Raw genomic sequence first — 26,984 nt, forward strand, 5'->3', positions numbered from 1 at the left:
GCATTTGTGGTCGTTCTCACTACTCTCAAATACACACAAATAAGAACTGCGCCTGCTTCAAAGTGAGGTTAAACTGAAAAACATTGTTTGGATGTATACGGGGTCACTTGGCTAATCTGTGACTAGATAAGAGCGATTTTCTTAAACACGTATAGTCGTTTATTGGAGTATTTAGAATGGGGTTTTACATGCTAGCGAAGTTTATAGAAACAACTGGATCTCCAGTATCTTCAGCATAATCTCTGGAGGAATATAATTAATCTTTTTTCTGTTGGGACAAAGTTGCCCCAAATGGTCGCAGTTCACAGTAGCGAAAACTCATTTAAATCGTATTCGCAACAGATACACATATTCTATATGTTCTCTTCTGTATTTTTGGCGCTACACTTTGGTTTCCCTTTTCTTCTTTCAAACGGTTTGTTTCCTACTTTACATTTGTCCTATACTTTTACCTGCAAGTACTGCTGCACCTTATATCAACATATAGAAATGAGATGTTTCTTCAGCTTTCTTTTGAAGCTGCCCAGTTCCTTTATGCTTTTCTACTAAGTGGAAGTCTGTTATAAAAGTAACCTTCCTGCATTTGTAGTGTCCCTATCTGCCATTTTCAATCTTTTGCTTTATTTCTTATGCTGTGGCTCTAAAAACTCTGTTTAAAGATGCTGTACAATTTATCATTAAAATAAATATTGTCTCTTGTATGTAGAAATTTGATACCATTATTATTTTCAATCCTTTGAATTTGTTTTTGGTAGAAATTCCTTGGTGTTAGTTTTGCTATGCATCAGGCGGCTTTTTTTAAGTTTTAAGATTTTCTGAATGTATACATCTGCTGATCTTCCTCATACTGGTATACAGCCAAAATATGTGGGAAGAAAAGTCTTATGGTAAACTTTAGCAAGGTTTCTGTGACCACAGTATAGCACATTTTTTACTTAAGACTATATTTGTACTTAGGTTTGGGCATAAAAAAATATCCAAGTCGTCATGGAACACTTGCAACGTTTGCAATTTGCCACGAAACAAAGCACAGTGATAGAATAAGTATTAAGAAGATGTAAAAACACAGAAGCCACTGCTATAATGTGAAGTGGCGAAAATAGGTGAACTTCCGATGTTAGCGGACGGCGCCGCGATCATAATTTTCTCCCCGAGAAATCATTGTATCCAGTGATCTCTATACTAGTATTCAGATCACTGATTATATCACATGACGTAACGTGGCGGTTCGTTGACAACCTGTGTGAATGCTGCCAGTTGAAATGCATTGTGGATGTTTTGACGTGACGTGGACCGACGTGAATTGACGGCTAGTGTGAATTGGTCTTCATGCACTCCTTATTATCTCTTCTTTTTACCATAACTTATATTTACTAAGTTGAATCCCCATTATTTTGTATGAACATCTGTTAAATCTTCATTGACGCACTGGCACAAACAGAAATGTATTTACTAGCGTCTCCTGCAGTAACAAAATTTCTGACTTAACTGACTGGAACTGTGACTTTGTGTCACATCTCTGGTTCACGTGTTGGTTGGTATCTTTGATTTGTGTGCACATCGTTGACAAAGTTTTGGATTTTCCCCGTTCCTTTGATTATTGCTGTTCAAGCTATCAAGGGAAGTGTAAAATTGGGCAGTAGCATACTCCAATGTGTTGGTTGTAATTTTGATTGGGCAATTCTTTAACTTCCGTCGCCGCCAAACTGTCACTTATTTAAGATGAGCGAGTCACACGCGATGTTACGATTTGAAATGATTAGCTTAATAGTCAGACTGACACTATTTGGGGCTGTTACTTACTATAGCGTAAGGTGGATGATCAATCAGATGGATCCAACCAATAATCAGAAGAAGAACGCCAAAAAGCGGGCAAGTACCAAAGCTAGCGTAATTTCTTTTGTAAATATACACGCACGAATTTGGATTGATTGTAATTTCAGAACGAGTTTGTGTGGTAAGAGCAGTTTTAATAATTAATGTAGTGTATGTATGTGTTCGGAAAAGAGGGACAGTATGCATTTTCAGGAGAAAGTAATTTGTTTGGTTGTTACTGTACCACAGCCATTAGGTACTCACATCATGGTAACCAGCATCTGTTAGCTTATAGAATGTAACAAAATTGAAAGATCCTCATGTTTCTGTTGAAGAGACATTAAAATTCGAAAAGCTGTCATATTAAGGTTACTGACAGAAATTTTCTCAGATTTTTCTGTATTCTTAGTCTTTTTTTCAAAAAAGTACAATTTTGGCTAATTCGCTACTTATTACATATTGATTTAAAGACTAGTGCTGTATAAATTTTGTCACTATTTGACATTTTCTGGTTTATAAAGGTTGACTCTGTGTGGAATGGTTTCAATGGTGGGGAGTAACTACTTCTATTAAACATTGTACGTGGTTTTATATTTCAGTTTATTAAAAGCAGGAACTTCACAATGTAGATTTGATACAAATAATAGTATTGTGTAATTGTGTACAAAAATTTAGCTGAGCATTGATTATGAATTCCTTTTTATCTTCTTTCTGTGAATGGTATGTGATTGCTTCTTTTTGTTACTTCAATAAATTTACTCCTGACTCATAGTTTGATTTTTTTTTTCCTATTAGGCTTTGGAACATCTTCGACGACTTGGAATAACTGGGAATGAGGTGGGTAGAACCTGTAAGTTTGCTGCTATTCCTGGAATAGAATGAAGTGATTGGCAGCTGATCGTGGTAGAGAGAACATTTTCTGTTCAGTTACCTGCAGGTGTTGTGGTCTGTTAGCAGCACCCATGCAGTTCCACATTGTATTTGTCTTCCCAGTTAACATGAAGTATCGTGTTCACATCACAGTAGTGTCCTCTCACCTTTCTAAGCAATTTTGTGGTTAGGCTCATAGATTCGGTGCATTGATAACAAAAAAGACACATTGCTAGAAGGAATCACAACTGTTAGACTGCAGTAATTGCTGCCTGCAGTGGACTGTTAATTAAAGGTGAGGTAGTGAAGTGGGGTGACAATTGTGGACAGAGCAGAAGTTGTGACCAAACTTGTGCTCTGGTTGTTACAGTAGCTGTTCTGTAAACAAGTAGCCGCCACTCACTTGATTCTGGTATAGCTGTTGTCACAAACTATTCTGCATTAATAGTATATCTATAATGTGGTCTCCTTTTAAATGTTTGTTTTGCTTTTATGTTGTCATAGCTTACAGCAACAGTTTGTTTTTATTGGTGTCTTTTGTTTTGGTGGTCTTATTTAGCTCTGGATTAAAGTGCTGGTGAATGTATTAGTGTGTTGTTCCTATTTGAATTCAGACATTTTTGTACTTGTAAACTGATTTTAGCCACATCCTTATTTAAAATTTTGTATTTGTGGGAATCCACAGCCTCCAGATGCTTATTAAATGTAAAGATGGTCCGTAGTAGGCTGTAATGTGATATTTAATCATTCAATTAGCTAATTTCAGCTACTTGTCATTGTCAAGAATGTGTAAAACCCACTTCGAAAAGCACTACATTCTATGCATGAATCACATGTATAACACTTTACGTGATTTGTGTGAAGTGTTATAAATGCGATGCATGCAGACAATGTAGTGCTTTTCCAAGTTGGTTTTACAAGTGTTTGACAGTGACAAGCAGTTGAAATTAGCTAATTGCACAATTAAACAAAAATCATGTTACAGCCTACTACAGACCATGTTTGCATTTAGTATTTGATGACCCTGCAGTTTCTTGACCTAAAACCATAATCCTGTCAGCTAAACATCTTAAGTCACATGTAATCACATACTGCTCCGTTTTGTTTGCAATATTTTTTCCCCAGGAGTCACGTATAATGAAACACCCAGTTATACCCTTCTGAACTTTATGAAAGTTGTTGATTGAAATTAATACTGAAGAATGAACTAATTTCAAATTTCTATAGTTTGTGGAATGTAGTAACAGCTTCAACTAGTCTGTAAATTTGTTCCCAAACCCTATTGGAAGGGTGAACAGGGAGAAGAGAGAAAAGGTTCACTGTGGATAAGGGATCAGCAGTGTTGTGGAGGTTATTGGCCTCCATCACACTTTAAAATTACTATACTGCTGCTTATATCTCATACAAAATACTTACCTTTAACTGTGAATAGTGTTTGTTTGAAAGAGTTGTAGATAATGCCGTGATGACCAGGAACTGCTTGATTAGTTATTTTAACCCAAACACAGTGCAGCAATATGACGCATCAATTATGCTGCTGCACACAGTATTGTTTTGTCATTAATATTGTCTGAGGTAAATTTGGAATGATAATGGTCAACTCCTTCAGTTTCAATCCTAAACTGGGTGATAGTGCTTAAGAAAGTTTCTGAATGCCAGAGAAGCTAATATTGTTTAATTCAAATAAGTTGGCCTTTAATAACGACCCAAAGTATTTGACAGTTGAGTAAGGAAGAGGCAGTGATGTCTGTTTCTTTTCTGCTGCTCTGCATCTCAAGAGTCTTGGGTCCTTCAACTATCTCCTTCCATTTATTCTGGTCCCTTGCTAGAATTTTCCAATTCCTTTAGCCCATCTTCTAAAGGTGTTCTATGACTCTGTCCTCCAGTCTAGTTTTTGGGTGATCATGTTCTCTCTGTCCACCTGGATTCACTAGAAAAACCTTGTTTGATATTTCCATATCATTCATGTGTCTAGCCCATTTCAGTCTAGATGACTTCACATTTCTTCTAACGGGCTGATCTTTGTAGATGGCATACAACTCGTGGTTGTATCTTGTCCTCCAATTTTCCCTTTTGCAAATTGGGCTGATGACTCTCCTGAGTATCCCCCTCTTGAATGCATCAAGTTATTCAACATCCTTTGCTTGTCAGAGCCTAGGTTTTAGAGGCATCTGTAACCACTGTGCTGATCAGAGTTTTATAGGTGGTTAGTTTTGTGATTCTAGTCAGGAGAGAAGCTTCGTTAAGGTGAAATAAGCTTTATTGGCTGCAATTAGTCGCTACTTTATTTTATAGGAGATATGACTGGTTACCGTCAAACCCAGTTACTCGGAATGACTTTCAAATGGATAACTAAACATTGTCTTTTTTGCATCCGTGTTCTTCCTGTGTGCTTTCCCAGCAGCTAGGTATTGTTTTCTGCTTGTTTAAATATTTAGTCCTACATTCCTGTTGGCTTGTTAGGGTGAATGTCCCTTTGATTGCCTTCAGAGTTCTTGCTATTATGTCAGTGTCGGCTGCATAGGCCAGTATTGGCACAGATGTATGGCATTGAATAGTGAGCATGCCATTGCATCATCTTGCTTTTAATTTCCATGGTACTGACAACATTCATTAATTTTAATGCAACATTGCATTCATCTTTGTCATTCTTACTATCCTTAGCAGTTTTTTGTACTGCCCAATCCACTTAAAGCTTGACAGTTGCCCTCGGTCTTGGCTGTTATATGCTGCTTTAAAATCAATAAAAAGATATGTTCTGATCCCATATTCCTTTTTTCTAGACTTTGCTTTGAAGTAAATATCTGGTTGATGGCAGACTCGGCAGGGTTACATCCACATTCACACGACTGTTTCCCTCTGTATTGTTGGAAGAGGTCAGTCATGCAATAGGTTAGAGAGTATTTTATCTCCCAGATTAAACAGTGTGATCAGTCTGTAATTACTGCATTCCATTGGGTCGTCTTTTGTATATATAGTGCATCTAATTCCCTCTTTCTGTGTTTGAGGCATTTCTTCTTCTTCCCATGTTGCATTAACCAGTTTCATGCTACTCCTTTCCAGTTCAGAGCCAGCGTGCTAGAAATTTCTGCTGAAATGCTACCTGTTGCTGCTGCCATGTTGTTTAATTTCCTCATTGCAGTCTTCTAAGTTAGGTGGGTCCACACTGTTATCTGGGTCCTCTTCCTCCTGCACTTATCAGTGCACACAGTATGAATAGAGTGGAAACAGATGGTAGTTTGTTCTGGATACATTCATATGCTATCTGTTAGCATGCAGTGTTGGGTTGGAAAGTTTGCACACTCCTATGTGCACTTTTTGCAACTAGTTTGACAGTCACAAAGTACTATACGGAGAAACAGTGAAATCAAATAGTTGTTAAATTACTAGCTGTAAGTGTTGTCTCCACCTGGCAGTTGAAATAGCAGAGCATGCTGACTGTGAAGAGAAGTGACAGCTCATTCTGATGGGTTAAGTAGCTATCAATCAGTTTATTCCCGTTATCTGATCTCCAGGTGTATATATCATTCTTAAGCTGTCATCCAACATTAACATAGTGTCGACAACTGGTTGCTGATACATTCCTTGCTGATGCATTCAGGAAACTGGCAGATGTCCTGTAGAAATAGCAAAATATGCAAAGAGCACAAAATACAGTACATATTAGGTTCATTAGCACAGAGCCACAGCCGTAGTCATAGTCAAATCTTCATATCTACCAGTGCCACTTCAGTGCCTTTTTACCTCTTCCAGCTCAATGGAAAACATCTTTATAATCATTAAGACAAATAATTGGTACTGACAGTTCATGTGGCCAGGTTGCAGTGTTGCTGAATGTGGCTTTTGGCACACCATGCCCAGGTGCTACTACTCGCATACTCTAGTGACAAACTGCGACACCATTCAGATTGTAATTGTATGCCTAAATTTACAGTTATTGTTATATATTACTAGAAAAATTGAAGAGTGTTACAGTATCTGAGGTGTCAGATCAGAGGGGTGTTCTGAACACACTTTTGACACAAAGCAGCTCAATAGGCTGTGGAGTGGAAGGGGTAGGCTAGCAATAGAACAGTGCATTATCATTGACTAGACACTCATTTATTGAACACACAAGTCAGGTAGTACCCAAAAGGAACAATCAGTACAAATTACAAAATATTCTTTTCCTTTAAGTCACTCAAACATATAAACAGGCAAATAGCAATCATTTAACTGAAAGCCTTTTAAGAAAGCAAGACTCGGAAATTTGAATGATGAGTTAAAATCATATTTAAATAGGCTCTGACCGAGCACATATTTTAAAATGAAATACTTCCTTTAAGGAACCATAAATTAATTACATAATCCTCAACAACCATATTACATCCAAGACATTTAAGATTAAACAGTAATATAAAACATCAGAGAGCTGCAGTCCCAAGTTTTAAGCAGCACGTTTCAGATGGACTGCACTGCAACAGTGCAGTAAAAGTCCCTCAGAGGATCTCCCCACACAGGAAGTTATTGCCGCAATCGACAAAATATCAACATCATTCCATGTGCAGACCTAAAACCAACTAAAAGCTGTCTTAAGTTTGGTACAGTTAATTCCCTTTCAACATAACATACATCACAAGCCTAGCCCTAGGATGGCACCGACACCCCGCAATTTAGCACGCGAAAAACTACAGCGATGCACTCATCACGTATCCTTACAAAATCCAAGAACAGAGAGCCGGCTCCCCAATAGCAGAACATTTAACCACGCACAGTGTGCGGGTTTGTGGGATGCTGATCTCGCCCTTAACATCAACACCAGTTCAAATACTAGTCAGCCTACAATCTTGAGCCACAATACACATTCCTTCAGTTACTGCATAGAAAGCCAATGTGGTAGGCAAACAGACCAGCATATGATAAAAGCTTAAGCAATTTCCTTACTAGACAATCCTGATAAATAGTAGCTGTAATTTATTTTTTAAACGTGAGCACACCCACAGTCAAAAGACAAACAACGCCCATCATAAGAACAGTAGCACATAAACAAGTAGCAATGGTAACTTATGCTTAGATTGGCTAAAAATCGGAGCGTGATTTAACACACCAGAGAACAGTCTTTACAACATAACCATCAATACAATAGCAAATTACTCAACGTGTACTCCCCCACGATTTCGATTCGCAAAGCCATAGGCCTAGACAAAATGTGGAGAACGTATCACTTACACCAACATAATGGTGCTTCCTCAGTTACCCCAAATAACTGACTCCCTTAGTTGCACAGCAAAGAACCAGACCTAATGAAACGACCACAGTTTTCGCCTCTAAATTGTGACAGTACAAGTGAAACTCAATCACAAATGTAATTTTACATCACCAGTTCCCATATAGTCAATACAAGTGCCTGATTTTCACCCGTTTATAACGTCAGGCAGCATCATCATATGGAAAATAGTGTAGACCCAAGCTCTTACCAATTTTCTTCTCTGAAAGCAGCCACCACAACTCTTGGGAACCACTGGGACATCCAATGCAAAAATCGTTACTCCTTGACACAAATTACAAGACGCCCGCTGCTTGCTACGGCGTCTTCCGTTCAGAGCCAACTTGTATATCTCCATGCGATAGGTCCGGTCCCACACTCGCTGCGTCAACCCGACAAGTCTTGCACCACGTCCCGGAGCACACCCCCCACTGGACCTCACCCCCCCCCCCCCCAGGGGATCCACTTTTGTGGATACGTGCGTAGCGAGCACGGGACCCCGAGCTAATGTGGCCCTCCTTCCTTTCCGGGCTGCATACCTTCACTTTCCGCATCCTTCCCCATCCCCCATCTTCACCCCCCCCTCTCACCTCTGGCTCTTCCCTTCCCTTTCTCCCCCTCTGGGAGTATGGTTTGTGCCTACGTCCGGAGACGGACGCTCCAAACTGTTACCAATTCCTTGCTTTCTACGCTTGCAAGTCTTAGTCCTTCCTCTGTCCTTCTCTTTTCCTTACTTCTTCTCTTTGCCATTTTCTCCGCTGCGGCGATCGAGACCTCTCTTCTTTCCTTTCCCTTTCTCTTTTTTCCTCCCTGTGCGTGTCTGAAGGCCGACCCACGCATTTCCATGCGTAGCCGGTGATGGGGTAACGCGTAATTCCCCGCCCCGGGTAGACAGGTAGGACACGTATGTACCCCCTGGTAACGGCCAGGCCCAGGGAGGGGTGATTACCCGAGCTGATACCTTCCGAAAGTGCCGATTGGTCCCTCCGTCCGTTTGTCGGGAGGTGTGACCTGAGGTGTGAACAATCACCTAAGGCGGGAGTGCCCTCTGAGAGGGCCCCCACAAGGGAGGAGCGCGCCATCGGAGACGCCGGTAATCATGGGGGATTCTTCCGCAATGGTTTCCTCACCTTCCACTATGTCTGCTCACAAACGTAAGTTCACTGAGTCTCAGCCACAGTCAGTTCTTCCATCGTTGCCACAGTTCCTTGTTGTTTCTCGGTCTGACGAAGGTCACGACTTCTCCACGGTCAACCCTTTCATTATTCAGAAAGGTGTTGACACAATTGCAGGTCCTGTAAAGTCTTGTTCCAGATTACGGAATGGCACCTTGTTAGAAACAGTCAGTGCCCTCCAGGCACAAAAATTGCTGCGTACTTCTCTGCTCCACACCTTCCCTGTCCGGGTTGAACCGCACCGCACTTTAAATTCCTCGCGTGGAGTCGTTTATACACGCTCCCTTGATGGATTGTCTGACGAAGAAATTCAGCACTACCTGTCTGATCAGGGCGTAACGGCTGTTCATAGGGTTATGAAAAGGGTTGACACGAACATCATTCCAACCCGCACTGTCTTCTTGACATTTGACAAAGTTCAACTCCCATCGAAAATCAAAGCAGGCTATGAGATAATTTCCGTTCGCCCTTATGTCCCAAACCCTACGCGTTGCTATCGATGTCAGCGGTTCAATCACACCAGCCAGTCCTGTTCCAATCCGGCCAAATGTGTTGCGTGTGGCAAGGATGCCCATGAGGGTGCTTGTCCACCTCCATCCCCTCACTGCATCAACTGTATGGGTGACCACGCTGCTTCCTCTCGAGATTGCCCCATTTATAAAGACGAAAAGCTCATCCAGGAAATCAGAGTGAAGGAAAAGGTGAAGACCTTTGCTGCTCGAAAATTATTCGCCAGTCGACAGCCCACCGTGCCTCAGACAGGAAAATACAGTACTGTCCTTGCTTCTCCTCGGCCAACAAAGGTGGAGGCCACGCAGACTTGCGACCTCACCTTTAGTACCACGGTCGTCCGATCGGCCAGCGTAAAGATTGCCCGTTCAACCTCAACACTTTCGCCTGCCCACTCTATGGCTCACCCTTCATCCGTTTCTGCTAAATCTCGAGCCCACAAGTCAGACACCAAGACTTCGAAAAAAGAGCATACTCGTGAAGATTTTTTACGTACCCCAACTTCACAACCATCCACAACCATCGGTTCCTCCTTCATCTAAACATCATATTTCCAAGAAGGCTAATGAGAAACCCAGTTCATATCCTTCTCTGCCAAGGCATGTCTCATCTACAGCACCACCTGGTGGAAATCGCTCTCTGCCATCTTCCGTGTCGCCGAGGTGCACTGCTGGCGGCAGATTAACCGGCCGATCACTGGTGGCAGGAGTTGCTCCTGAACAACCTATGGATCAGGATCTTCGGCTGAATGCCATTCCATGCTGTCGGTCGCAAGCTCTGAGCAGTCGTTGAGTTGACAGCAACCTTGATCACATTCCTCCATTTTCTGTTCACCCTATGTCCATTATCCACTGGAATATCTGCGGCATTCGAACCAATCGGGATGAATTGTCGATCCTCTTAAGATACTACTCGCCGGTCATCTTCTGTCTTCAGGAAACAAAGCTGCGTCCCCATGACCGCTTTGTTATCCCTCATTTTCAGTCCGTCCAATATGATCTCCCTTCTGTTGAAGGCACTCCAGCCCATGGAGGACTCATGATTCTTCTCCATGATACTCTTCATTATCACCCAATCCACTTAAACACTTCCTTCCAAGCTGTTGCTGTCCTTTTTTCCCTTTCTGGTTATACCTTTTCTCTTTGTACTGTATACATTCCATCATCCACACTAATGGCACGAGCTGATCTCCTTCATCTTCTTGGTCAGCTTCCACCCCCCTATTTGCTGGTTGGGGACTTCAATGCCCACCACCCGCTTTGGGGATCTCCACATCCTTGTCCACGTGGCTCACTATTGCTAGACGTCTTCCACCAAGCGGATCTAGTTTGCCTCAACACTGGGGTCCCTACATTTTTGTCGGCCTCCATGAAAAATTTATCTCATTTGGACCTTTCGGTCGGTACTGTTCCGCTAGCTCGGCGCTTCGAATGGTTCGCCCTTGATGATACACATTCGAGTGACCACTTTCCATGTGTCCTTAGACTGCAGCCTCAACTGCCATATATGCGCCCGCGACTCTGGAAGTTTGCCCTAGCCGATTGGACACTTTTTTCGTCTCTAGCGACGTTCGATGACAGTCACTTCCCAGCGTAGACGATGAGGTCACGCATATTACCGACGTTTTTCTTACAGCTGCGGAACGGTCAATACCACGCACCTCCGAATTGCCCCGGCGCCCCCCAGTTCCTTGGTGGAACGAGGCATGCCGTGACGCAATACGTGAGCAGCGACGTGCTCTTTGCGTTTTCCGCCACCATCCTACTTTGGCCAACTGTATCCGCTATAAGCAGTTCCGTGCGCGATGCTGTTGTCATCCGCGATAGGAAGAAGGCAAGCTGGAAATTCTTTATTAGCTCATTTAACACCTTAACTCCCTCCTCGGAAGTTTGGAGTCGGCTTAGACGGTTATCAGGCGCGCCTAGTTTCTCCCCAGTCTCTGGGCTCACTGTAGCGCATGATACATTAGTGGACCCCGTCGCAATTTCTAACTCATTGGGTCAACACTTTGCTGAGATTTCGAGCTCTTCAAATTACCCGCCAGTGTTTCTCCCGAAGAAACGTGCAGCGGAAGTGCGAAATCTTGCTTTCTCCTCTCAAAATCGCGAAAGCTACAATACTGTTTTCTCCATGCGGGAACTCCAACATGCACCCTCTTCTTCTCGCTCCTCCGCCCCAGGACCGGATGGTATCCACGTCCAAATGTTGCTGCATTTATCAACCCATAGTCTGCGTTACCTCCTTCGCCTTTATAATCGAATTTGGACTGACAGTAATTTTCCCAGACGATGGCGGGATGCTATCGTCGTTCCTGTTCCGAAACCTGGAAAGGACAAACATCTCCCCTCTAGCTATCGCCCCATTTCTCTCACGAGTAGTGTCAGTAAGGTTTTGGAGCGTATGGTGAATTACCGTTTAGCTTGGTTGCTGGAGTCCCGCAGTCTTTTAACACCGGCCCAATGCGGATTCCGAAAGCATCGTTCTACAGTTGACCATCTTGTTGCTCTCTCCACTTATATCATGAACAATTTTCTCCGGAAACGCCAAACAGTAGCAATATTTTTTGATCTGGAGATCTGTTGGAGGACAGGCATCCTCCGCACACTGTTCTCTTGGGGCTTTCGAGGTCAGCTGCCCCTTTTTCTTCGCGAATTTATGGCAGAGCGCACATTTAGGGTGCGGGTGAACACTACTCTCTCCCGTACTTTCTCCCAAGAAAACGGGGTACCCCAGGGCTCCGTGCTGGGTGTTGTACTGTTTGGCCATTGCCATAAATCCATTTATGGATTGTCTCCTTCCTGATGTCTCGGGCTCCCTCTTTGTGGACGATTTTGCGATCTACTACAGCTCTCAATGGACCAGCCTTCTTGAACGTCGTCTTCAAGGATGTCTCGATCGCCTCCACTCTTGGAGCATCGAAACTGGCTTCCGTTTTTTTTCCAGTAAGACCGTTTGTGTTAATTTTTGGCGACGTAAGGAGTTTCTTCCGCCCTCCTTACATCTAGGTTCTGTCAACCTTCCGTTTTCAGACGTCGCTAAATTCTTGGGTCTTATGTTTGGCAGAAAACTGTGCTGGTCCTCCCACGTTTCCTATCTTTCGGCTCGCTGTCTGCGATCCCTCAACACCCTCAGTGTCCTGAATGGTACCTCCTGGGGAGCGGACCGAGTGGTCCTTCTCCGCCTCTATCGCGCCTTAGTGCGCTCGAAATTGGATTATGGAAGCATAGTCTACTCCTCTGCTCGGCCGTCTATTCTTCGGCGTCTCGACTCTATCCACCACCGTGGATTACGTTTAGTGTCTGGAGCTTTTTACACCAGCCCTGTGGAAAGCCTTCATGCTGAGACTGCTGAACCTCCGCTGTCCAATCGGTGAGCAGTCCTGAGTCGTTATGCTAGCCATCTGTCTTCCATGCCTGCTAATCCAGCCCATGACATTTTTTTCGATGCCTCCTTTGATGTAGGGTATGCAGGCCGCCCCTCCTCCTTACTACCACCGGGAGTCCGCTTCCGTCAACTGCTCCATTCTCTTTCCTTTCACTTTCCTAAAACCTTCTTGACAACTTGGTGTACAGCACCGCCTTGGCTCCGTCCCCGGATCTGCCTGCTCCGTGACCTTTGTCAATTTCCCAAGGATGGTACCCCTTCACTTGTTTATCGTCGGGCATTTGCTGCTCTATGTGCACAAATGACGGACGCCACATTTATTTACACAGACGGCTCGAAAACATCGTTAGGTGTAGGGAGTGCCTATATTGTTGGCGACATCCAAAATCCCTTTAGGCTTCCTGACCAGTGTTCGGTTTATACTGCGGAGCTTTACGCTGTTCTCCAGGCTGTCCACTACATCTGCTGCCTTCAGCGGATACAGTACGTAATCTGCTCAGATTCTCTCAGCTCTCTCCTCAGTCTCCAAGCTCTTTACCCTGTGCACCCTCTGGTCCACCGGATTCATGACTGTCTGCGCTTGCTCCACCTGGGGGGCATCTCGGTGGCGTTCCTCTGGCTCCCGGGACACGTTGGTATCTGTGGAAATGAGGCGGCCGATATTGCAGCCAAGGCTGCAGTCTCTCTTCTTCGGCCAGCTATCCAATCGATTCCCTTCGCCGATCTACGGAGAGTTTTATGTCGTCGTGTTGTTCATTTATGGCATGCGCATTGGTCGACACTTCCCCATAATAAATTGCGGGACGTGAAAGCTTTTCCTTGTGCTTGGACCTCTTCCTCCCGAACGCATCATCGGGAGGAGGAAATTTTAACTAGATTCCGGTTAGGGCACTGTCTTTTTAGCCATCGACATCTTTTAAGCGGCGATCCTCCCCCACTCTGTCCCCACTGCTCTCAGCTGTGGACGGTAAGGCACCTTTTAATTGAGTGCCCCTATTGTAATCCGTTACGCTCCCGTCTACAGCTGTCGCCTGATATATCCTCAATTTTAGCAGATGACACGCGCTCAGCCGATCACGTTCTCGAGTTTATTAGTGCCAGTGAAATGACGTCAGTCATTTGAAGCTTTTTTTGGGGACAACCAACCCCTTTCTGTAGTCGATTTTTAAGCCTTCCTTCTGCTTTTAGTTTCTCTAATTTTATGACTTTCGTTCCCATTGCTGCTGGTTTCCATTTTCGGTTTTTTACTGTTTCCTAAGTCACGGACCGGGTGCTAATGACCATAGCAGTTTTGCGCCCAAAAAAAACAAAAAAAAAAAAAAACAACAACACTGGACCTCGCCTCGTTACTCCTCGTGTAGGCCCCACCAGAGGGCACTGCTTACCGCCCTGACCGTGGCAGGAAAGATAAACCACCAGAGTGGCACTATCGATATGAGCCGCCACAGCTCAGTATCTATAGTTGGCCATTTGTAAGAAGATCCCTGATAGTTGCTGTGGACTGAGCATGACAGCTTTGCATGTGTGCTGCAGCCAGTCAACTGTGTGTATGGGAACACCCTAGTGTTTCAGGAGTTCTATTTAGGTGGCTTTTCTGGATGTCAGTATTTCGGTATGTACCAATACTATTTGCAAGGACTCCCCTTAATAGGTCAGGGGCGCACTACACAAAGAAAGCAGCCACTCAGGTAGCAGAGTACTTGTGGAATGCACATGAGGGTTTTCTAGGCTATGCATTAGTTTGGGGTGCTCTGATGAGCACTTGCCAGTCGATGAACACCAAGGGTAGTCAGTGTTCAAATTCCCCCCAGGGGGTCCACAACTCTTTTGTGGACACGTGCGTAGCGAGCACGGGACCCCGAGCTAATGTGGCCCTCCTTCCTTTCCGGGCTGCATACCTTCCCTTTACGCATCCTTCCCCGTCCCCCATCTTCGCCCCCCCCCCCCCCCCCCTCACCTCTGGCTCTTCCCTTACCTTTCTCCCCCTCTGGGAGTATAGTTTGTGCCTACGTCCGGAGACGGACGCTCGAAACTGTTCCAAATTCCTTGATTTCTACGCTTGCAAGTCCTTGTCCTTCCTCTGTCCTTCTCTTTTCCTTCCCTTTTCTCTTTGCCCTTTTCTCCGCTGCGGCGTTTGAGACCCCCTCTTCTTTCCTTTCCCTTTCTCTTTTTTCCTCCCTGTGCGTGTCTGAAGGCCGACCCACGCACTTCCATGCGTAGCCAGTGACGGGGTAACGCGTAATTCCCCGCCCCGGGTAGACAGGTAGGACACGTACGTACCCCCTGGTAACGGCCAGGGCCAGGGAGGGGTGATTACCCGAGCTGATACCTTCCGAAAGTGCCGATTGGTCCCTCCGTCCGTTTGTCGGGAGGTGTGACCTGAGGTGTGAACAATCACCTAAGGCGGGTGTGCCCTCAGTGAGGGCCCCCACAAGGGAGGAGCTCGCCATCGGAGACGCCGGTAATCATGGGGGATTCTTCTGCAATGGTTTCCTCACCTTCCACTATGTCTGCTGACAAACGCAAGTTCACTGAGTCTCAGCCACAGACGGTTCTTCCATCGTTGCCACAGTTCCTTGTTGTTTCTCGATCTGACGAAGGTCACGACTTCTCCACGGTCAACCCTTTCATTATTCAGAAAGGTGTCGACGCAATTGCAGGTCCTGTAAAGTCTTGTTCCAGATTACGGAATGGCACCCTGTTGTTAGAAACACACAGTGCCCTCCAGGCACAAAAATTGCTGCGTAATTCTCTGCTCCACACCTTCCCTGTCCGGGTGGAACCGCACCGTACCTTAAATTCCTCGCGTGGAGTCGTTTATACACGTTCCTTCGATGGATTGTCTGACGAAGAAATTCAGCACTACCTGTCTGACCAGGGCGTAACGGCTGTTCATAGAGTTACGAAAAGGGTTGACACGAACATCATTCCAACCCGCACTGTCTTCTTGACATTTGACAAAGTTCAACTCCCATCGAAAATCAAAGCAGGCTATGAGATAATTTCCGTTCGCCCTTACATCCCAAACCCTACGCTTTGCTATCGATGTCAGCGGTTCAATCACACCAGCCAGTCCTGTTCCAATCCGGCCAAATGTGTTACGTGTGGCAAGGATGCCCATGAGGGTGTTTGTCCACCTCCATCCCCTCGCTGCATCAACTGTATGGGTGACCACACTGCTTCCTCTAGAGATTGCCCAGTTTTTAAGGACGAAAAGCTCATCCAGGAAATTAGAGTGAAGGAAAAGGTGTCGACCTTTGCTGCTCGAAAATTATTCGCCAGTCGACAGCCCACCGTGCCTCAGACAGGCAAATACAGCACTGTCCTTGCTTCCCCTCGGCCAACAAAGGAGGCGGCCACGCAGACTTGCGACCTCACCTTTAGTGCCACGGTCGTCCGATCGGCCAGCGCAAAGATCGCCCGTTCAACTTCACCACTTTCGCCTGCCCACTCTATGGCTCACCCTTCGTCGGGTTCTGCTAATTCTCGAGCCCAAAAGTCAGACACCAAGTCTTCGAAGAAAGAGCATACTCGTGAAGAGTTTTTACGTACGGCAACTTCACCACCATCGGTTCCTCCTTCATCTAAACCTCATACTTCCAAGAAGGCTACAAAGAAACCAAGTTCCTCTCCTTCTCCGCCAAGGCGTGTCCCATCCACAGCGCCACCTGGCGGAAATCGCCCTCGGCCGTCTTCTGTGTCGCCGAGGCGCACTGCTGGTGGCCGGTCAACCGGCCGATCGCTAGTGGCAGGAGCTGCTCCTGACCAACCTATGGATCAGGATCTTCTGCCTTCGGCTGAATGCCATTCCCTGCTGTCGGTCGCAAGCTCTGAGCAGTCGTTGAGTTGACAGCACCCTTGGTCACAATCCTCCATTTTCTGTTCACCCTATGTCCATTATCCACTGGAATATCCGCGGCATTCGAGCCAATCGGGATGAATTGTCGATCCTCTTACGATCCTACTCGCCGGTCATCTTCTGTCTTCAGGAAACAAAGCTGCGTCCTAATGACCGCTTTGTTTTCCCTCATTTTCAGTCCGTCCGATATGATCTCCCCTCTGTGGAAGGCACTCCAGCCCATGGAGGACTCATGATTCTTCTCCATGATACTCTCCATTATCATCCAATCCCCTTAAACAGTTCCTTCCAAGCTGTCGCCGTCCGTCTTTCCCTTTCCGGATACACGTTCTCTCTTTGTACTGTATACATTCCATCGTCCACACCAATGGCACGAGCTGATCTCCTTCATCTTCTTGGTCAGCTTCCACCCCCCTATTTGCTGGTTGGGGACTTCAATGCCCACCACCCGCTTTGGGGATCTCCACATCCTTGTCCACGTGGCTCCCTATTGCTAAACGTCTTCCACCAAGCGGATCTAGTTTGCCTCAACACTGGGGTCCCCACGTTTTTGTCTGCCTCCACGACAAATTTATCTCATTTGGACCTTGCGATCGGTACTGTTCCGCTAGCTCGGCGTTTCGAATGGTTCGCCCTTGATGATACACACTCGAGTGACCACTTTCCATGTGTCCTTAGGCTGCAGCCTCAACTGCCATACATGCGCCCGCGATGCTGGAAGTTTGCCCAAGCCGATTGGACACTTTTTTCGTCTCTAGCGACATTCGATGACCGTCGCTTTCCCAGCGTCGACGATGAGGTCACACATATTACCGACGTTATCCTTACAGCTGCGGAACGTTCAATACCACGCACCTCCGAATTGCCCCGGCGCCCCCCAGTTCCTTGGTGGAACGAGGCATGCCGTGACGCAATACGTGAGCGGCGACGTGCTCTTCGCATTTTCCGTCACCATCCTACTTTGGCAAACTGTATCCGCTATAAGCATCTCCGTGCGCGATGCCGTTGCGTCATCCGCGATAGCAAGAAGGCAAGCTGGAAATTCTTTATTAGCTCCTTTAACACCTTCACTCCCTCCTCGGAAGTTTGGAGTCGGCTTCGACGGTTCTCAGGCGCGCCTAGTTTCTCCCCGGTCTCTGGGCTCACTGCCGCGCATGATACCTTAGTGGACCCCGTCGCAATTTCTAACTCATTGGGTCAGCACTTTGCTGAGATTTTGAGCTCTTCAAATTACCCGCCAGCGTTTCTCCCGAAGAAACGTGCAGCGGAAGTGCAAAATCTTGCTTTCTCCTCTCAAAATCACGAAAGCTACAATACTGTTTTCTCCATGCGGGAACTCCAACATGCACTCTCTTCTTCTCGCTCCTCCGCCCCAGGATCGGATGGTATCCATGTGCAAATGTTGCTGCATTTATCAACCCATAGTCTGTGTTACCTCTTTCGCCTTTATAATCGAATTTGAACCGACAGTACTTTTCCCAGACGATGGCGGGAAGCTATCGTCGTTCCCATTCCGAAACCTGGAAAGGACAAACATCTCCCCTCTAGCTATCGCCCCATTTCTCTCAAGAGTAGTGTCTGTAAGATTTTGGAGCGTATGGTGAATTACCGTTTAGCTTGGTGGCTGGAATCACGCAGTCTTTTAACACCCGCCCAATGCGGATTCCGAAAGCATCGCTCTGCAGTTGACCATCTTGTTGCTCTCTCCACTTATATCATGAACAGTTTTCTCCGGAAACGCCAAACGGTAGCAATATTTTTTGATCTGGAGAGAGCATACGATACCTGTTGGAGGACAGGCATCCTCCGCACACTGTTCTCTTGGGGCTTTCGAGGCCGGCTGCCCCTTTTTCTTCGCGAATTTATGGCAGAGCGAACATTTAGGGTGCGGGTGAACACTACTCTCTCCCGTACTTTCTCTCAAGAAAACGGGGTACCCCAGGGCTCCGTGCTGAGTGTTGTACTGTTTGCCATCACTATAAATCCAATTATGGATTGTCTCCTTCCTGATGTCTCGGGCTCCCTCTTTGTGGACGATTTTGCGATCTACTACAGCTCTCAACGGACCAGCCTTCTTGAACGACGTCTTCAAGGATGTCTCGATCGCCTCCACTCTTGGAGCCTCGAAACCGGCTTCCGTTTTTCTCCCAGTAAGACCATTTGCATTAATTTTTGCCGATGTAAGGAGTTTCTTCCGCCCTCCTTACATCTAGGTCCTGTCAACCTTCCGTTTTCAGACGTCACTAAATTCTTGGGTCTTATGTTTGACAGAAAACTGTGCTGGTCCTCCCACGTTTCCTATCTTTCGGCTCGCTGTCTGCGAACGCTCAACACCCTCCGTGTCCTGAATGGTACCTCCTGGGGAGCGGACCGAGTGGTCCTTCTCCGCCTCTATCGCGCCTTAGTGCGCTCGAAATTGGACTATGGAAGCATAGTCTACTCCTCTGCTCGGCCGTCTATTCTTCGGCGTCTCGACTCTATCCACCACCGTGGATTACGTTTAGCGTCTGGAGCTTTTTACACTAGCCCTGTGGAAAGCCTTTATGCTGAGACTGCTGAACCTCCGCTGTCCAATCGGCGAGTGGTCCTTCTGAGCCGTTATGCTAGCCATCTGTCTTCCATGCCTGCTAATCCAGCCCATGACCTTTTTTTCGGCGCCTCTTTTGATGTAGGGTATGCAGGCCGCTCCTCCTCCCTACTACCCCCGGGAGTCCGCTTCCGTCAACTTCTCCATTCTCTTTCCTTCCGCTTTCCTAAAACCTTCTTGACAACTTGGGGTACAGCACCGCCTTGGCTCCGTCCCCGGATCTGTCTGCTCCGTGATCTTTGTAAGTTTCCCAAGGATGGTACACCTTCACTTGTTTATCGTCGGGCATTTGCCGCTCTATGTGCACAAATGACGGACGCCACCTTTATTTACACCGACGGCTCGAAAACATCGTTAGGTGTAGGGAGTGCCTATATTGTTGGCGACGCCCCAAATCACTTTCGGCTTCCCGACCAGTGTTCGGTTTATACTGCGGAGCTTTTCGCTGTTCTCCAGGCTGTCCACTACATCTGCCGCCATCAGCGGATACAGTACGTAATCTGCTCAGATTCTCTCAGCTCTCTCCTCAGTCTCCAAGCTCTTTACCCTGTGCACCCTCTGGTCCACCGGATTCATGACTGTCTGCGCTTGCTCCACCTGGGGGGCGTCTCGGTGGCGTTCCTCTGGCTCCCGGGACACGTTGGTATCTGTGGGAATGAGGCGGCTGATATAGCAGCCAAGGCTGCAGTTTCTCTTCCTCGGCCAGCTATTCAGTCGCTTCCCTTCACCGATCTACGGAGCGGTTTATGTCGCAAAGTTGCTCATTTATGGCATGCGCATTGGTCAACACTTCCCCGAAATAAATTGCGGGAAGTGAAGACCTTCCTTGCGCTTGGACCTCTTCCTCCCGAACGCGTCGTCGGGAGGAGGTAATTTTAGCTAGACTCCGGATAGGGCACTGTCTTTTTAGCCATTGACATCTTTTAAGCGGCGATCCTCCCCCACTCTGTCCCCACTGCTCTCAGCTGTGGACGGTAAGACACCTTTTAATTAAATGCCCCTATTTTAATCCGTTACGCTCCCGTCTACAGCTATCGCCTGATCTATCGTCGATTTTAGCAGATGACACGCGCTCAGCCGACCGCGTTCTCCAGTTTATTAGTGCCAGTGAAATGACGTCAGTCATTTGAAGTTTTATCGGGGACCATCAACCCCTCTCTGTAGTGGACTTTTAAGCCTTGTTTCTGCTTTTAGTGTCTCCAATTATTTGAGTTTCGTTCCCATTTTTGCTGTTTTCCATTTTCAGTTTTTATTATTTCGTCAGTCACGGTCCGGGCGCTAATGACCATAGCAGTTTTGCGCCCTAAAACCACAAAAAAAAAAAAATGTTCAAATTAAGACACAACTGTCAAAATTTGTCAGTAAAGTGTTGGAAATATTCGTATTAAAGTTTCCGAATTTACTGACCTCCAGGAAAGTTTGTGCACTGAAATTATTCTTGGGACTGAGAGCTGGCTGAAACCCGAAGTATAATGCTCAGTTATTCAGCAAGCCATAGAAGATTACATTGGAAGGACGGATTAGAGGACAAAGGAGGGGAGTGTTTATTGCAGTTGACAAAAATATTGAAGTTGGATGTGACAAAGTTCTCTTATCAGCCACCCAATTCCCCTGTGACAATTTTAGTCTAAGTCTAATCAGTAGTGTGTAAATACTTGGATCATTCAGTAGTAGTTGGAGGTGGCTTTAACCTACTGAGTATGGACTGGTATGTCTATGGATTCATTGTGGGGGTACAGTCAGTCATGTGAAATACTGTTGAGCAACTAGCTTGGCAGCCCACATGCAGTGGAAATATCTTAGACTTTGTAGGTACAGATAAGCTGGTCCTTATCAACAATGTCCGTATATAAATGGGGATTAGTGATCATGATGTTAAAATAGCAACAACAATTATGAAAGCTTATAAATCAGTCAAGAAGGCTGGGAGAGAGTTTCTGCTAGATAGAGCAGATATGCAGTTGTTAGCATCTCACCTACACAGTGAACTGACATCACTTGGTTCCAGTAACATGGATCTACAGGAATTATGTGCAAAGTTTAAATTGTGATCTAGAGAATTATGTGCCTAGTAAGTGGATTAAGGATGGAAAAGACACACTAAGGTTTAATAACGAGACTTGGAAAATGCTAAGGAAGAAGAGGCTGTTGCATTCTTGGTACAAAAGTGAATGTGCAAATAATAAGCAAAGGTCTGTGAAAAGATCTATGCACAAAGCACACAACTACTACCATTGTTGCCCCGTAGCAAAAGATCTATCAGAGAGCCCAAGAAAATTCTGGTTATATGTAAAAGTGGGCCCAAGGCTTCCATTCAGTATTGTGTTGACTAGTCTGTTATGGCAGTTGAAGCTAGCAAAACAAAAGCTGAAGTTTTAAGTTTCACATTCAAGAAAACATTAACACAGGGCAATTGCACAAGTATACCATCATTTGACCATCAGATAGACTCCCATATGGACGACATAGTAATAAGCGTCTCTTGCTTAGAGTAACAACTGAAAGATTTGAAAGCAAATAACCAGGTCCAGAGGAAATCCCAGTTCGGTTTTATAAAGCGTACTCTACCGCATTGACCCCTAACCTAGCTTATATTTATCATGAATCTCTTGCCCAGCACAAAGTCCCAAGTGACTGGAAAAGGTGCAAGTGACTCCAGTATATAAGAAGGGTTAAAGAGTAGACCTGCAAAATTAGACCAACATCCCTAACTTTGGTTTACTGTAGAATACTTGAAAATATTCTCATTTCAAATATAATAAACGTTCTTGAGACTGCGAAGGTTATGTCCATGAATCAGCGTGGCTTTAGAAATCATTGCAAGTGTGAAACTCAGGTTGCCCTTTCTTCATTTGATATAACGCGAACTGTGGGTGAAGGGGACAGGTGTCATTCACATACCTAGATTTACAGAAAGCATCTGCAAATGTTTAGTTACTACTACAAATACACATCTGGGACATGTTTTATTAGGTTCATCAGACCAATAACAACAAAATAAATGGAAATTGTGCTTTTCTTTAACCTTGTGCAGTTTTATGATGGCTTCATATTAGCGAAGTTAATAAATTTCAGGCAAAATCTTTTATTAGCCATAACTCCATAACAACATTTGTGGACCTATGTTTATATGAACATTTTTCTTCAGATTTACTTGTAGAATAACATATTAACATATTTGCATATCATCATGAATCACCCTGTATATAAATAAATGATTTGGTGGACATGGTGGGCAGCAATCTGCGAATGTGTTGCTGATGATGCTGTGGTGTAAAGTAAGGTGTCAAGAGTTGTTACTGTAGGAAGATAAAAGATGGTGTGATGAATGGCTCTAAATGTGGGAAAAATGTAAGCTATGCGGATGAGTAGGAAGAACAAACTTGTAATGTATGAATACAGTATTACCAGTGTCCTGCTTGACAGTCAAGTTGCTTAAATTTCTGTGCATAATGTTGCAAAGCAGTGTGAAATGGAATGAACATGTGAGAACTGTGGTAGGGAAGGTGAATGGTCAACTTCAGTTTACTGGGAGAATTTTCGGAAAGAGTGGTTCACCTGTAAAGGAGACAACACGTGGCATATATTAAGCATATTACTGTAGAAAACAATACCTTAAATGTAAACACTTATTTGACTGTTGGAAAGTGGTTTATTTACTGGCAGTGCAACAGATCTTTCCATTGTGTTAAGAAAAATTGGCTTAAATTGGAAGACTTTCTCGGGCGGAAAAGTAATGGTGGACCATGGAGAAATTGTGACAGATGTCATTCCTCTCTGGAAGTGCTAGCAGTGAATACGGAGCATTGATCACGCAAGCAGTGCACATTACCAACATGTTCCAAAATGCGGCACACAAAATGAGATTTTTGGGATATTATCAAATTATATTGATGACAGAGATAAGGGATAAAGTATTTTGGATAGCCTGTGGCCTAGCAGCATTTGTATGTATTTCAGAAGAAAGGGCATAGTGTAGCTGCCTACAGTACAGGGTCAACATTAAACATTACACAGTTCCTCCAGCCTAGGAAAATTGAGCAGTCATTGGTTCTTTTACATTGTGGTCTAGGGTGGTCCTTAGACTGCATTCACACTGCCGGCTGGTCCAGCATGACCTGTACTGCCCAGCCTGTGCCTAGCTGCCTCAAGCCACCATCCAGGGTGTTCACACTGCACACTGGGCTGGGATGGTGAAAAAGGGGAAATCCATTCTCCAATTTTCACATCATAAAAGCTCGTGGCAGTATATGTGGCTATACAACATGGTCATTGTGTGAATTTCTTTTCCATAAAAGCTTTAATTTTCATTTGAAAAAGGAAAACGCCTTTTTTCTTTTCCGCGTGGCTTTTTTCTTTTCCGCGTGGCTCTTTTCCTTTCCGCTAATGTTGGATGTCTTTTGACCAATCATTATTGTAAATGAAATATAGTGAAAAGCACCAAAAGGTTTTTAAAATGGCATTGTGACATCTCCATTCCTAAGTAAATGAGAGTTACTGAGTGGTGCCAGTGCTGCAATTGCAAACCTCCAGAGTTCACGCAGGTTCAGCTTGATGTGAAACACTGCAGGGTAGAAAAAACAATAACTAGCTGTCACTGCAGTCCTAGTGTCAGTCCCTTGTGTTATTTTAATGATCCACAAGTAGAAAAATACAAATACGTACTAATTTTCTCCCTGACATCAGACTGTACTCTCCTCCAGGGTGAGTTCGTGCTTGGCTACCATGGGGCCCCAGCCTTTGCAGCATGTTTTCTGTGCTGCATGTCTATCCTGCTGTTCTTTTTCCTCTCCCTTGGGAACATGTCTGGGATATTTTTTTAATGTGTTCTAAAGTTCCAGTAGCCTGACATCAGAAAGGTACTTCCACTGTTTCTTTGCTCTGTCTCATATCTATTAATCCTCTGCTTGGTGTTCTCTTTTCCTCATCCTCCCTGTTTTCTATTGAAGGCTGGTACACGAGTTTGACGTGTAACAGGTGGTTGGGTAATGTGTTATTTCATGATAATGTGTGATTTTCATTTTTTTCACACGAGCCCAATGGGCCACTTCCACTGAGCTGTGACAGTCTCAAATTGACATTTGATCCCTCTGTCAGAAGTTTGGGAGGTTTGACCTGAGGCATGTGAACAATCACCTAAGGTATGTGACACTGGCAGTTGTGGATTTTTTTGCAGTAAGCCTATCACCACCTCAGGCTGAATGTAACTGGAATGAGGATAAAGTTTCCAAGAATCTCAGAACTGCACCTCAGTTCCTTGCGGTACCATGTGAAGGCAGTTAGTCCTTGCTAAGGTTAATCCGTTTATTATTCAGAAGAGTGTTCATGCAATTGCAGGCCATGTAAAATCCTGCTCTCATTTATGTAATGGCACGTTGCTTTTGGAGACCAATTGCGATATTCAAACCCACCAACTGCTTGTAGCTTTACTCCTCTATGGCTATTTTGTTCGTGTCGAGGCCCATGAAATGCTGAATTCTTCGTGGAGTTATTTACAGTAGGCTGCTTGATCTGACTGAGGGAGAAATCCAAACTTACGTCCCTGGTCAGGGCATCACTGCAGTCCATCGGGTGACGAAAAAAATTTATGCAACTTGTGCCCACACACTTTTTTCCTCATGTTTGAGAGTAGTGCTTCCATCAAAGATAAAAGCAGGCTATGAACACATCACAGTCCACCCGTACATTCCATACCTGATGTGATATTGCCAGTGTCAACTTCATAACCACACTCAAATGTCCTTTCGAAACACAGCCAAGCGTGTTACTTCTGGTAGGGGTGCTCAAGAGGGCAATTGCCCGCCTCCTCCTCTCCACTGTATCAATTGCAATGGCAACCGTGCAGCCTCATCCTGAGAATGTCCCCCATTTCCTGATGAGCAAACCATCCAAGAGATCAGGGTGGAGGAAAAAGTTCCTTACCCTGCCACTCAAGTTATTGGCTAGTCGAAAGCCCTGCTTCTTACCATCTGGCACTTACAGTACTGTTTTTGCTATGCCACGCTCCACAAAGGACATGACCACGAAGGCTTGTGTCCTCAAATTCAACACTGCAATTGTCAAATCGCCCAGTGTTGCAGTAGCATCCCCCCCCCTCCTCCTCCTCCTCCTCCTCCTCCTCCTCCTCCTCCTCCTCCTCCTCCAGCTGTGAAGCAAGGCACTTAAACTTCATTTCTGACAGTGAAACTGTTTTTATGCCGTGGAATCTGCAGGCTTCCCCCAGTGGGACAACTCACACCTCTGTAGATCATGGAACCCGATCCTCCAGTCTCTGTGCCTTGTAGCAGTGTGTCTTTGAAGGCAGGCAATCAGCAGCTGCTGAGGTGAAAATCTTTCATATTTTTCCCTCCTCCCCTTTGCCCATCATGACTCGCCTCCAATGGAATGTACACAGCATTCAATCCAACAAGGCAGCATTACAGCTGTTCTAAGAATTGCAGTGGCCCCTTGTTTTCTGCCCCCAGAAAAAACATTGCATCCTCGCAACCGCTTTGATCTCTCGCATTTCTTTCTGGTCCGCTTTGACCCCCTACCATGAGGATGGCTTTCCATATCATGCTGCTCATCTTGGATGACGTTTAGAGTCAAACCATCCCACTGAACACCAGCTGTGAGTGGTTTAATTTCACATTTTCCTTCCTTGCTTCAACTTTTCTCTTTGCAAATTTGGTGTCACTGGGGCAGACTTCCTCCAACTCAGTGGTCAACTCCCTCACCCCTTTTTACTGCTTGGTTACTTTAATGCATGCCATCACCTTTCGGGACTCTTCCATAGCCTGCCTGAAAGGTTCCTCTTGGCTGACCTTAATCAGCTCAACCTCATCTGCCTTAACACTGGAGCACCTACTTTTCTTTCAGACTCCAGACACCTATTCCCATTCAGATCTCTTGTTCACCCCAGGGGGCTCACCACTCCTTGGCGAGTTCGTGCTTGGCTATGGCCCCAGCCTTTGCAGCACTTTTTCCCTTCTGTCCTGTATGTCTGTCCTCTTGCTATTCTTTTTCCCCTCCCCTGGGGAACATGTCTGAGGTATTACTGGGAATGTTCTGTCACAGATCTGCGAACAGTCTTAACTTTCTTTTTGGCTCCCTTTTCCTTTCTTTGTTTCCCTTCTCCTCTCATTCCTCCACTTCGTTGTTTGAGGATCCTCTTTTTTTTCCTTCTTCCTCCCTGTGTGCTCGTGAAGGCCGGCCCATGCATCTGATGCATAAAAGGTAGCTGGGTTACATAATTCACAGCCCTTGTGTCGACAGGTAGGGTTCGCACATATCCCCTGGTACAGGCCAAGTCCAGGGAGGGATGATTGCCTGAGCTGTAATCTTCTGACGTTGCTGATTGGTCCCTCTGTCAGTGGTTCGGGAGATGTGACCTGAGAAGCTGGCAATCGTGGGGATTTCCTTGTGATGTGTAAATCATCCTCTCCATTGACGCCGACGAAACGTAAATGTAATGAGGCTACTGATTCAAAGACCCTTCCCACTGCGCTGCGGTTCTTTGGGGTATCACGTCAATCCATTTATTATTCAGAAAGGTGTTGA

The 26,984-nt window shown here is 45.3% G+C and overlaps 1 protein-coding gene across 1 annotated transcript in view; it reads left to right on the top strand.

Moving 5' to 3' along the window:
• The first annotated feature begins 1,545 nt into the window (after window positions 1-1,545).
• Window positions 1,546-26,984, top strand: part of LOC126237330 (outer mitochondrial transmembrane helix translocase) — a 125,442-nt gene continuing 100,003 nt past the window's right edge. Inside the window, exons 1-2 of the mRNA XM_049947301.1 lie at window positions 1,546-1,872; window positions 2,611-2,652. Coding sequence (XP_049803258.1) covers window positions 1,723-1,872; window positions 2,611-2,652 — 192 coding nt within the window. The 5' untranslated portion in view covers window positions 1,546-1,722. The remainder of the gene's footprint in view (window positions 1,873-2,610; window positions 2,653-26,984) is intronic.

Source organism: Schistocerca nitens, chromosome 2, assembly GCF_023898315.1.
Source record: "Schistocerca nitens isolate TAMUIC-IGC-003100 chromosome 2, iqSchNite1.1, whole genome shotgun sequence".
NCBI classification, from domain to species: Eukaryota; Metazoa; Arthropoda; class Insecta; order Orthoptera; family Acrididae; genus Schistocerca; species Schistocerca nitens.